Source organism: Lacerta agilis, chromosome 5 (assembly GCF_009819535.1).
Source record: "Lacerta agilis isolate rLacAgi1 chromosome 5, rLacAgi1.pri, whole genome shotgun sequence".
In the NCBI taxonomy this organism is placed as follows: domain Eukaryota; kingdom Metazoa; phylum Chordata; class Lepidosauria; order Squamata; family Lacertidae; genus Lacerta; species Lacerta agilis.
The window spans coordinates 67268505-67281819 of NC_046316.1; the positions used below are offsets into that span (position 1 = coordinate 67268505).

At 44.3% G+C, this 13315-nt stretch overlaps 1 protein-coding gene across 2 annotated transcripts in view; it reads right to left on the reverse strand.

The window, feature by feature from the left end:
* CUL3 (cullin 3) overlaps positions 1-7473 on the reverse strand; it is a 49014-nt gene extending 41541 nt beyond the window's left edge. The window contains exon 1 of one of the 2 annotated variants that reach the window (XM_033150267.1): positions 7058-7473. In XM_033150267.1, the coding sequence (XP_033006158.1) occupies positions 7058-7123 (66 nt within the window). In that variant the 5' untranslated portion in view covers positions 7124-7473. The remainder of the gene's footprint in view (positions 1-7057) is intronic. The other variant, XM_033150270.1, reaches the window with a different exon arrangement.
* Positions 7474-13315: the final 5842 nt, after the last annotated feature.

The window sequence follows — 13315 nt, forward strand, 5'->3', positions numbered from 1 at the left end:
GTTACAGACGCTTCAGGTTACAGACTCTACTAACCCAGAAATAGTACCTCGAGTTAAGAACTTTGCTATATGATGAGAACAGAAATTGCGCTGCGGTGGCAGCGGGAGGCCCGATTAGCTAAAGTGGTACCTCTGGTTAAGAACAGTTTCAGGTTAAGAACGGACCTCCAGAACGAATTAAGTTCTTAACCCGAGGTACCACTGTATTAAATATATTTATGCCTTTTCAAAACGAAACTCCATTTTAAAATTTCTCTTTCCTTTCCAACTGCTTAATAAACTCTGAATTTGTCAAAAATATGATCCTAAACTGTAACATTGCATTTACTGTTCACCCTGTTCTTACACCCTGTTAAGGGCCACACAAGACATGACAGGAACAACAAAAAAATTCTTTACATCCATTGCTCATGGCGATAAGAATCTACATTTTCCAGCAAAAAGTTTATAGCTGAAAGCAGCTGAACTCCACATCCTCCCATACCTTACATCCTGAACCCTGCATCCCTTCAGGCTCTTTTCTCCAAGCTTGGCTCCAATGTGAGCCAGGCCTGTGACAAAAGTTCTCCAAACAGCAGTGTGTAGGAAGTTCGATTCCTGGCATCCACACTTTGTGGGGGTAAAAAGTAGACCTTCTTGCTTCCTGTGAATGAGGCAGGTATGCTAACAAACATACTTGGCTGCCTCACCACATATAGCTTCGCACAATTTTATAGTCTCAATTATAACAAATGGGAAAAGTTCTTGAAAAACAGACAACTCTGAAATAAAATAAGTGATTTTTTTTTAGTATGGAGATTTTTGAAAGCAGCTGAAAGCACCTTTTGTCAACCCTTATTACAGATGCATTATCTAATTGGACAAAATGCCAGACTGAGCACAGGATTGAGTGTTATAGTGACAATATGCTTCAAGCAGAACTCTATTTTTAAGACCCACCTATTCTCTCAACAGTAATTTGCTTTAACAGATTTTAATCTTGTATTTTTAAATTGTTATAACCCACCCTGAGACAGCATAATAATAATTGCAATAAAAATACGTTCCTACTGCACAATGAAGTCTTGCCCCCACCAACATAACAAGCAAGTAAAAAATGAGGCCTGTGATTAGTTTGTGACTAGGAGTTCAACCTTAAATGTGTTTGGGATGTGTGCAAAGTTCCAGAATCTATCGGCACTTCTAAAAATCCTGCCAACAAACACACCAGCCAGAACATAAGGGGGATGGGGGTGGACTCACATCTCTTTTGATCTGTGAGTGTGTGTGAAATAGTTACACCAATACCAGACATACAGGATGAATGAAAGAACCTTGGATCCAAGGCTCCCTATGTCCTGGCCCAGAAACTCCCATTTTGGGGCCTAATGCCTGCTACCACTGGTAGAAAGACCACCAGTGGTAGATCTAAGTATATGAAGGCATAGCATGGTCCCTCAATGGCAAATAATGTGTCTCTGCTGGCGAAGCTCTTCTATACTGGAGAGCCATTGCTATTTCTTTCTAACTCCCTCCAGCCAGATGTGGGGTTCAGAATTGCAAGGCTGCATGACTAACCAAGTGAGAAACTCAACAAACACTTGCTGAAATTTCATTTAGATGAATTGACCACCACCTCTATCAAACAGAAAAGCATCATTATTCAAACTGAAAATGTGAAAAAAACTACAAATATATCTCCTAAAGTAGGCTATTGGGTACCTCACAAAGAAAGAGGCTGAAAGGGATTAGGCAGTGAACAATGGGCTCAAAAACAGAATTGTCACCTTCTAGTAGGACTGCTGCATAAAATGTTTACACCAATCTGCAATATTTTGCAGTGTCCTTGTTTACAAAATATTTAAGTAAGACACAAAGTCTTCAACTTAAACAATATACCTATATCTATTGCTGTCTAACTTGGCCACTACCTATAGCAGGAATCACCAACTTTTTTGGACCAGAGGACAAATTTTGAATTTTGAAAGAGTGATGAGGGTTCCCATTACAAATCAACTGCTGGGGTGATGTTGTGGTATAACACAAAATGGCTGCCATGGGGAGCATGGCATAACACACAATAGGAGATCACCACCCATGACATCCTTATGTTTACTATGGGAAGCCATCTATGTCCTGCTGGTCCTTACTATGGAGGTCACACAATATTAATTTTTTACAAACACACTGATGCTGTCTCTGTCCAATAGCAACATGAAGCATTCCTCAGCACCAGGAAAAAAATGCAAGGTGGCCACTTCACACTGACACCCATTGCACAGAGTCTGAGGCATCTGCCCATGGGAACTGGTAAAAGCATTTGTTGGCAGCAGGCAGCAGGTTAACAATCCCTGCCTTACAGGGAAAAATTACCACTGTCACTAAAGTTGATGCCTGAGGTGGGTGCAGAAGGAAAGCTTGTAGAAAAGCACCACATAAGGAGCCTATGCAGAGGCAGGCAAGGGGAAAACAAACAAGTATGGCTAGGTTTAACCATCACCTAGGGCAGTGTTTCCCAACCAGGGGCCACATGGCCCCCTGGAGGGGCCAGGATAGTCCAAGGGGGCCACAGGTGAAAATCGTGTAAAGGGGGGGGGGGCAGCACGAGGCTAGGAGGCCACAGAGGAATGTGAGAAGTGAAGGGGGGAAACCTTTTTAAAAAAAGAAAAAAAAGTCCTGATCGGCTGGCTATCTGCTTGGCCAATCACAAGCAGGTAAGGGGTCAGCCCACCAGGGCCTAGAGCTCCTGTTTGCTATGTGTGTTTTCTTGGATAAGTCCTGGATTGTTTCTGGCAAGAGGGGGTGATCACTGAGGCTCCAATTATGAGCAGTAGAGCCCACAATCCAAAATCCCCAGCTCAGGTAAGTGCAGTGGTGGTGCGGCAATGGGTGAGCCAGAGCTGCTTGTTGCTGCTGCCAGTGCTGGGAATGGTGACAGCCTGGGCCTGACTCTGCAAGATAAAGGGTGCAATCCACCCCAGCACCTAGCCAAGTGGAATCATCTGGTGCTGCTGACTTGAATCTAGTAAATAACAAAGTGTCAACTCAGAAGAAAGTTGCACTGAATTCAGTGGGCCTTATTCCCAGGTAAAGGTGTGGAGGGGATAGTGTTTTATCTAGGCAGCCAGTGCTCCTCCAGATGACAAGATCTTTTTGCATCAGGTCAGTGAGGAGCACTTGCTTTTAAAAATTCTCCCATATATACAGAATTCCCTGCACACCTTTTGACCTTTTTCTGTAGGTTTTCTCCTCTGTGTCAAATAATTGAGGTCAAATAAATATTGTTTACTTTTTATACTACATGGAAGATGGATCTTCCTCAGGAGGTTCTGCACTCTCCTTCCTTGGAAGTTTCTAAGCAGAGGTTGGATGGCCATCTGTAATTGATGCTTTGGCTGAGTTTCCTACATTGTATGGTGTTGTACTAGAAAGATGACACTTGGGGCCCCTTCAAGCTCCATGATTCTATGTTTTTCTGCTTCAACAATATCTCATTACATTCCTATCATTTTATGTAATTGTATCTTGTATAAATAATAAAAAATATAAATAAAACATGTTCTATTTACAAACAAAACATTTAAATAGCTACCAGTACCTTTCTACCAGTAGGATGAGGGGGGCATAGGCGTAGACAGGATTTTGTTTGGGGAGCAGAACATCATATTTATATTGTTTTTTACTTATTGGAGGGGGCAACTGCCCCCTGCTCCCCCCCCCCATGGGGGGCCCACATGAAGGAAACAAGGTCAGAAGAGGGCCAGGGTCAGGAAAAGGTTGGGAAGATGAGCTAGGACACCATGAACTTCTAAAATGGTAGAAGCATAGCTGGATGTTGCCCCAACCATTTCCTAAACTTTCTGAGACTGGATTGCTTTGCTATAGGGGATGGAGAGGTTTTCAGAATCTGTCAAAATTTCTGTTGGAGCAAAATAACTTTTATTTATTACATCTATATCCTGCTTTACTTCATTTGACATTTAACAGACATTAAGATTACATAACAGGCACTGAATTAAAAAGCAGATATTGTGATCAATATAATGAGCTGTTCAATTACTATATTGAACTTAGGTCACTTGATCCCTTAACTCCCAAAGAAAAATATGCTTTTTCTCAATGTGTTCCCCTATGAATGATAAAGTTGGTTAGAAAGCACTTTATAGGTCATTAAGTGTAACCCATCAGATTTTATTAGGGGTCTCTCACAGGGTTGTATGCTGTTTGTGCACAAGTAGAACAGAAGGCTAGAAGGCCTTCTGGAGCGGATTATGGGAACAGGTTGGGGGTGTTATTTGAGGGAAAGGAAGGTTAAGGCACAAATGCAAGTCTACTTATGCAACAATTAATTCTGTCCACAAAATTTTACAACCCACTAGCACAAATTCAAAACTTTCATCAACCCAATCCAAGGTCAATATATGGACTAAGTAAGGCTGTCTCAGCATATGTATAAACTAGTGTAGGTCGTGGTTAATTATCCCCATAATTCACCTTTGAATTGTGGGCATCTATCTTTTTGTCATTCCTCTTGATTTTCTAATGCTGCTTTTTTGCTGAATAAGTTGCACCATGCTTGGTACCCATGTACTGTACTGAAGATCTTTGCTTCCATCGGTAGCTTAGTGACAACTTCTTGCCTAGTGACAGCCTTCAGTCAAATTACTTAGATGCAACCCTTCCCCACGATATTCTAAAGAGCTGAGTTAAAAATATGCTCCCCATCCCAAACATGAAAAGGTATGCCTCAAGGAAAAAATGCAAGGTTTTGTTGATTTTGCTTTGTTTTGCTGCTGCTGGAAGTTGGATGGTAAAGAATGACAGTTTATATATACCGTGGTACCTCGGTTTATGAACTTAATCCGTTCTGGAAGTCCGTTCTTAAACCAAAGCGTTCTTAAACCAAGGTGTGCTTTCCCATAGCATCAGGGGACTCAATTTACAAATGGAACACACTCAACAGGAAGCAGAACATGTTCGGCTTCCAAGGCAAAGTTCACAAACCAAAACACCTACTTCCAGGTTTGCAGCGTTCTTAATCCAAGTTGTTCATAAACTGAGCTGTTCTTAAACCAAGGTACCACTGTATATAAAACTGTCTAGAAATTAGCTCCAACTGATGGGTTGGACTCAGTACCAGATCAGTCTAATCCAAGGTAGGATGCAACTGCAGCACTACCACAATACATACATACACATACACGCACAAACGCACATATATAGTAAGGGGGGAAATACAAAGAAACCCAAATACATTTTTGAGTTGAAGGCCAGTCCCAGATCCAAAAATGTTGAAGACTACTGTTAGCTTGCTTTAACAATGGTTATTTTAATTATCTTCAGCTCATGATGTCTATGTACCCTTCCCACTAAGCAGGAATTAAATATAGCTATTTTAAAATATATTTCTAAAATGAGCCACAATTATGACAACTGCTAACAAAAACCACTTTTACAGGGAAAACAATGTTCTACTTTGTGTGAGAAGGCTGTGTGAACATTCTTCACCCACTAACATTTTATAGGCACATCTGCAAGAAAGGAAAATGAAAAATGTTTACCCTGACTGCAAACTTTGTTTCTCTCAATCTGTTCAACTCCCATATACAACCAAGTGTTTGATGCATAAATCTCATCATCCAAATTTAAAAGGCTTCAAGAAACACTTGTAATATATGTTTTACTTACGAGAATAATTGTAAAACACTGTAAGCAACTGTCATTGTTGATTATCATGATAGCATCTCCCACTGCTATTCAGGCAACCAAAACCAACTTTAAGACATTTCAAAATTAACTTGACTAACATGTTGTACTTTCAACAGCTCCTAAGAACACAGCACTTTATTTAAAAACACAGATCTCTTTATCTCCAGAATCTATTACCGGTACATTGTCATTCAGGGAGTCAATCCTAGCTGAAAAACAGGGTAAATACATAATAAGCAAGTTTTGTTGCTCTTTGTCAGAGTTGATTTTCCTAATCTAACTATGCTGACTTGGAAGTAAACACTAATGGTTTCAATTGGGCTTCTGAGTAAATAGGATTGGGCAGTAATAACTTAAAAGATATAAATACAAGTTTAATTCTGAGAATGGAACTGCAGGTTGATCTAATGCTGACAGTGACAGTTGTTAGTTCATTCACATAAACAGGTAGAGCCAGTTTCTTTGTGAAGGCAACAATTATTTGCCATTAGTTTCCTGACTCAAACGCAACAAAAACTTTTGCTCAAGTCTAAAAAACGTACAACCAAACATCTCTTTTTAAGCATATACGTATGTGTATAAACACCCCAGTACTTTGGCAATCAGCAAGTCAGATTTCCTTAAAACAAAACAAAAAAACTCTACATGTTACAAAAAACAAACAAACCCAGGCCTTCATCTTGGTTGTCCATTGGCTTTCAATCTTCAGCTGAAACAACTATCGGTCAGGAAAGATATGAGGTAATTTACGGTACAAACCACCTCGAAAATGCTCCCTCCCCATATGACAACCCCACAGAGTAGGGGAAATGTCAAAAAACTGACCTCTCCGGTGTAAAAATCCTTACAATATTCAGCTTCATTTATTGATACTGGCGAGACAAAAAAAAAAAAAAACCCACACACAACAAGTTTGAAGTTGATACGGAACAAGTATGACGCTGGACTCTTCGGGCGAGTGTGTGTGTGTGTATGTTGTTAAGACCTTCACGCACTTTATTGTCATTATTATTATTTAAATAACAGGCGCTGTACTTGGCAGGCCATTGTCAAGGGCCCGAGGGAAAAGCAGAGATCTCCCCAGAGCGCCTTTGCTGGGGCGAGGGGGGGGGGGGCCGCCGGGCCCTCTAACCTGCCTCTCCCTTTCCTGGGACGGGAACTTGGGCTCCCCGCCCGCTGACAACCTCTCCTGAGGGGCTCCCCGGAGAGCCTCTTCCTCAATGCCCGCGGCCCGCCCCTGTGACAAGCCAGGTCGGGCGACGAAGAGACGGGGCTCCTTTGCACGCAAGGCCGCGGCCGGCGGCTCGTCTCGTCGCCAGGCCCCGGTCCCGGCCCGGCGCCGCGACGTCCCTCTCGCTCCCTCACTCACCGGGAAGGCTCGGATCCGCATCTTGGTGTCCTTCCGGCTGCCGGTCCCCTTGCTCAGGTTCGACATCTTCGGGCCCGGCGGGAGTGGAGCCCCCCTTTCCTGAGGGGCGGGGAGAAGGAAACGGGGCCGGGGAGAAGCCCCCCTCAGGCGGCGGCGACCTTCACTCCGAGGGCGGGCGGAGAAGCGAGGTTGAGGCGAGGCAGGCCCAAGTGGCCGTCTATACGCGGCGGCGGCGGCGGCGGCGGCTTCCTCAGCCTCCTGCGCCTCCTCCTCCTTCTCCGCCGCGATGGCGGCCAAACATCGCTCAGTGCGCAGGGCCGAACAGGCCCCCCCTCCCCTCACGCAGAGACACAGACAGATCCGGCGGGGGCGGCGGCGGCGCAAGAGAGAAAGAGAGGAGGGGAGGGAGGAGGAAAGGGGAGGAGCGCAGCCGGCGGGGAGGAGGGAGGAAGGGGGAGCAGAGTGGGGCCCCAAGTCTCGCGAGAGCTCCAAACGGCTCCCGCGATAATAGGAGTCGTGCTGGGGGGGGGGGAGAGAGGGAAGGAGTGTTGTCTTTCTTCCCCACTGACCCTAGGGAAGCTGGAGGAGGTGGGCGGGCGAGCGATGCTGGTGATTGGCGGGTGGTGCCGCGGAGGAGGAGGCGGCGGCGGAGAGTGGGTGTATTTAGCTGTCACGTGGTACGCAGGCGGCAGGAGGCGGCGATTCGGGTTTGCACGTAGTGCGGTTGGTCGTTTGTTTCGGTTAAACCCGCTTTTAACCCGTTGCTTGCCTGGTGGCCTCTCTTAGGAAATCACTCGGGAGGTTTGGAGCCTTGCCCCCCCCCCCATTCGCCTTGCGAACCTGGCCAAGGGCGTTTGACTGGCGGTGGACCAAATGGCACATCTTCTGCTGGGCCCTCATGTAAAACACGCACACATTCGTGGCTGCTGCTGCTTCCCCCCCCCCCCGGTAGAACCAGAGACGGGTGCTTGTGGCTCTTGGGTTACTTCAGACTCCTTATTCTCAGGATACCCAGTCAGCATCGATGGTAGTCAGGGATGCTGAGGGGTGTCTCAACACCTGGAGGGTCATAGGTTGCCCGCCTACCCCATGTCTCACACAAGGCATCACTACTTTTATTAGTTATGATACAGCTGTGTTGCATAACCAAATAGAAAACAAAACTTTCCTCAACCAGGCATACTTAGAAAATTATATTTTATTTTAGCTGTTGAAAATACTTCACAATACTCTAGCTTGTCTACCATAAGGTAATTGCAGAAAACAGAATAATGCAAACCAGATGAAGGAGCTGCAAAAAGAGCCCATGTAGGTGATTGGGTGAATTAATCCCAAGAAAAGGAAAGACAAGATGTTTTATTGCGCTGTGTCAATAAATTAACATAACCTTTAAAATCAACAACAGCTGCATAACAATTTACTAAATTAACAATCTACCAAAAGCAGCAGCAAGTAATCGATTTATCAGATCAGGTCTCTCTAAATGCCCACCTAAAAAGGTGTACCTTAACCAGCTGCCTGAAACTAAATAGAAGGGGTCCTCTGTAGAGGGGAACCTCCATGTGAGACACCATGGGGCTACCACTGAAAAGACCCAGGTGGCCCCACACCATGTACTTCATCCTGCACAGGGACAATGAGGAGCACCTCATCTGCTTCAAATGCACTTCTCCATAGTTTGAGATCATCATCAAAAGCCTTTCTCCAGGTTATTCCACCATCTAAAGATGTTGTGGGAGCCCACCAGGGAGAGGGACTTTGTCAGTTGTGGCACCCTAATTTTAGCGGCTCACCTGGTGTCCATTCTGATTTTTCCAGCTTCAAGTGAACTTGTGTTGTTTTGTTTTATTCTGATTGTTTTGATAGTATTTTTAACGCTACTTTTACCAATTTTCCATGTTTAGCTTATTTTTATTTATGAGTTATCTTACAGTGTTTTTAATATTTTATGATAAGCCATCCGGATAGCGTGCTTGAAGGGAGGGGTATAAATCTTAATTGTAAACTCTGATTGACAGCTTCCATGGATGCAACAGAACTTTGTCTTCACGCTCATCAGGTCTGCTTGAGCCTTCTGCCTACTGCTATTTGTTCATGCACATTCCCCAAATTATTTTTCCAACTTCACCTGTTTTTGCACTAAATTTAAACATAGCTGTCAACTTTTCCCCCTTTTTAAGGGAAATTCTCTTATTCCGAATAGGATTCCTTGTAAGAAAAGGGGAAAGTTGACAGCTATGAATTTAAATGATCACACCCATAGAACATTAGTTTTTGCACAGATGTCAAGATCATAAAGTACCAAAATTTCATCCAGTGTAAGTAGAAACCACATACCGGTATTTCTGTTTTGGTTCAATCAGTGCAGCAGCACTGGGTGCTGGGCTGCAGGGGGCACCACAACAATGCTGTAGAATGGAGCATGAGAGGTGGGAGCAGTGGCGTCGCTAGCCTCTGCGCTGCTGGGGGCGGCGGCAGCGCAGAGGCAACCCCTGGGGGAGGGGCACGACGCGCGCGCCGTGACGTCATCATGACGTCACGACACACGTGTATACAGAAAGGGGGGATTTCCCCCTTTCCGAGGCTTTTTTTCGGCGGGGGGGTTGACCAGAGAGGAGGGGGTGACAAGCGTGACCCCCCCGCTGGTCGGGCCCCCCCCGCCGAAAACAAGCGGCGGAAAGGGGGAAAAGAAGCAGAGCGGCGCTTAAACGGCCTGCTCTGCTTCCTTTCCAGGCTTCCCCCCCCCGCGGTTTTTTCGGCGGGGGGTGGTGACCAGCGAGGAGGGGGTGACAAGCATGACCCCCACCTCGCTGGTCGGCCCCCCCCCGCCGAAAAAAAGCGGCAGAAGCACCCCATCCGTGTGCTGCTGCTCCCGGGGTGACGGAGGGAGCGGCGGCGCGTGGGAGTGGCGGGAGGGGCCGCCGCTTGTCACCCCCACCCGCCGCTGCTCACCCTGTCACTGGGGGCGTACCGCCCCCACCGCCCCTCCCCAGCGACGCCCCTGGGTGGGAGCACCAAATTTTATCATTGCTACTGAAATTTCAGAGCCCAAAAGTCCACTACTGGATATAACCTCTCACATGTTTATACCAGTTGTATCCAACTAAGTGAGTCATATCCATTATTTTCAATGTGTCTACTCAGAGTAGGAGTAACATTGGATACAATGCACTGTAGCTATATACCATATTATGTGGAAGTCACTTCTGTGACAGTAGGCTGTCAAGAACCCACCAGTGATCAACTTTGTTTTCATGTAGTTCCAAAATATCTGGAGGGTACCATGTTGTGGAAAGCTAAACTAGAGTGAGATGACAGGGCCAGCTTTTTGTACAAGGCAGAGAGAGTGACAGCCAGCAGATTTGAGCTCCAGTACCAATTATTTTAGACAATAAAAACTTTGTAAATAAGCAGCCTTCAGGCTTGTGAAGATGGATAGGTATGCATCATATTATTCACATGTGCAGAATTGACTGCAGTGAAAACATTATTTTGCCTGGAGTTAAATGTATATTTGAGTGTTTGTAACTCAGCATTGTTCATTACACATATACAAAGTCTGGCTTCCTGTTATTTGAATCTGAGGGTGCATATTCAAGATCACACCTCTGATGTCTGCTTTAAATAACTCATAATAACTAACTACCTCTGCCTGATTTCCTGTTTGTTATCACAAATGTGAATCAGAATCTCCTCATAACTTACAGTATAAGCATACATTGGAAGAGCAAGAGGAATTCCAGCCCTTTACCACCCTTCAATTACTCTGGTTGATGGATTATGGATGCAAAGGTCTGGCTAAACTATGTTAAGGGAACATGACTCTACAGATTTTCTTAGGTTAATTGTATACTAGTTTGTTTCTGTATTATTGTTGGAGTTTTATGACTTTTGAGTTTCAGTTTGTTTTCATCAGGTCTGTGACCATGTAATAAAAGTTATTGTACTCAAAAATGCATAGAATTGCGCTGTTAGTTTCTCAAGAAATGTTGTTACCATTATGCAAGTACACTTTGGGACACTTTGACAGTAGCTATGATTTCCCCCCTTTACAGATTGTAGATATTTTTGTGCACAAATGTCACTTTGAAAAGAGATACTATAAAAAAAACTCTTTACTTAATTTTCAGCATAATATATGTTAAATCACAAAATAACTGTAAATGTGCAATTCACTTCAAGTTTCAATCCCCTGGGCAATTAAAAATGTTGCATCAAACACAGTGGGACTGACATCCAAGAAAGCATATATAGGATGATGCTCCAACTCTCCTAGATCCAGTTGGATATATATATGTTTGCACAACTCTGTGCTAGATGGTATATATCATCTTTATTGGTACCTCATGCCCTGTTTTTATTGACTTAATTCAACAAGCCAAGCTGAAGAAAAACAACATCCTCCTTGTTCTACCAGATCTTGTTCTACTAGGTGTCTACCATATCCTGAATAATCCCTGGTGGCCTGCTGCCATTTAGTATACCTTGAAAGGAAAGGCTTAAGATCACAAGGATGTTATAATTACACCATGACACACTTTTAAAACAAGTCTAGCCAGAGAAAATCTGTAGCACTGAAACAGATGGGTGGAGTTTGCCTCTTGGTGTCAGCATGCCATGTTCTACGACTTCCTCACACAGGTGTTTCTGTTCCCTTCCTACTTCCTAGCTTAGCCTCAGCAGCCTTTTATACATGGTTTACTATGCCCATGCCAAATAACGCAGCAAAAGCCATGCAACAGGTATTTCTGCTGGACAGGTGGCTGAACCGTCAGCGGTAGATAGGCTTGAGGAACACCTCCCAACCACAGAGAAGGAAGAAAATATACTTCTTGACTTCAGCAGGGTGGCCCAACCAAGGACTTCACTCCCAAAATAGTGTAGGAATATTGGGGTACAAGAGGGGAAATTTTTGACACCACTTGGGGCTGTCTCCAGGACCACTTTTTGTTGCTGGATTTATTGTGGCATTTGCTGGCCTGTGGTCAACTTCCAAGTGTTGCTTCTGCCTGTGCAGCAGAATTATTTCAAGCTTCTATCTAGTGCAGTTGAAGATGCTAGTTTGCCAGGACAGAGAACTGTAAACAAACTATCATAATGCATTGGTGCCACTGCTCATTTAAGGACTCACCCATCTTATGTTTACATCACAAAGTTGTCCTTCAAGGAAGCCTTTTAATGACACACCTACACATGAAAACACATCACTGCTAGAGTCTACATGAAGTTAATGCTGCATCGTTTATATACCGGTATTCTAAAGATCCAATGCACATGGTTAATTAGAAACCTGGATGAACTGGAAGGCTATTTGCAAAGGCATGACCTATCATGGAGTACAACTGTGAGGGCAATGTGCCATAGAAGGATGTATAAATCCATTGATTGCTTGGCTGATAACTAAAGCTACAAACCTATGAGCACTCACCTGGGAGTAAGCTTCATAGAACATAGTGGCACTTCCAGGTAGACGTGCAGGATTGTGCTGTAAGAGGGTCATTTTGTACAATGAATGTTTGGTTCCTGGTGATATCAATAGTGCTCGGTGCACCACAATTCTCTAAGCAGTAAGAAGTTCCAGGAGTTCAACATTTTTCCAAGTTCAGCTTCCATTGGGATGAGGTAACAGGAAGCTTATGGCATTCCAAAGTGCTTTTGGTGCCAAAACTGCACGAGGGAGGTCAGTCACACCAGTGGTCATTCAGCTACCACTCTCTTCCTCACCTCTAAGGCTAAATGCACACTCATGGTTTAAAAAGCAATGGCGACATTTTCCCCATTGTGTGTCACATCATTTTTTGTCATTGCTGTAAGCACTAGAGGTGGAGTGGGGATGTTTCTGCCCAATGCACATTGCCTGATTTGTTTCCCCACACCAAACACCTACTCATTGAAGTTGTCATCTGTGCATGTACCTCAAATATCTCTCTCTCTCAGCTTAACTATGACTTACATTTTCAAATTGAATGGAAGCTGGCTTGAGAGACAAAGATCAAGCTAACCTATGGGAGACTCGTTGGGAAAGTGCAATTCACGAGGAGGGTCACATCAAGTGTAGAAATGGCACGTAGTATCTTTAGATACTTGAAAGTGGGGGAGAACAGAATATTGGCACCATTTTGATATTTAGAGTCTGTTTAGTCAGGAGGCTTTGACTGACAGATTGCAAGGTGTATCCAATGGGCTTAGTTGCACAGTCAGGAAAGGCACCTGCCAAGAGCTGGGTTGATCAAGGTGTCAAAAAGAGATTGGCCATCT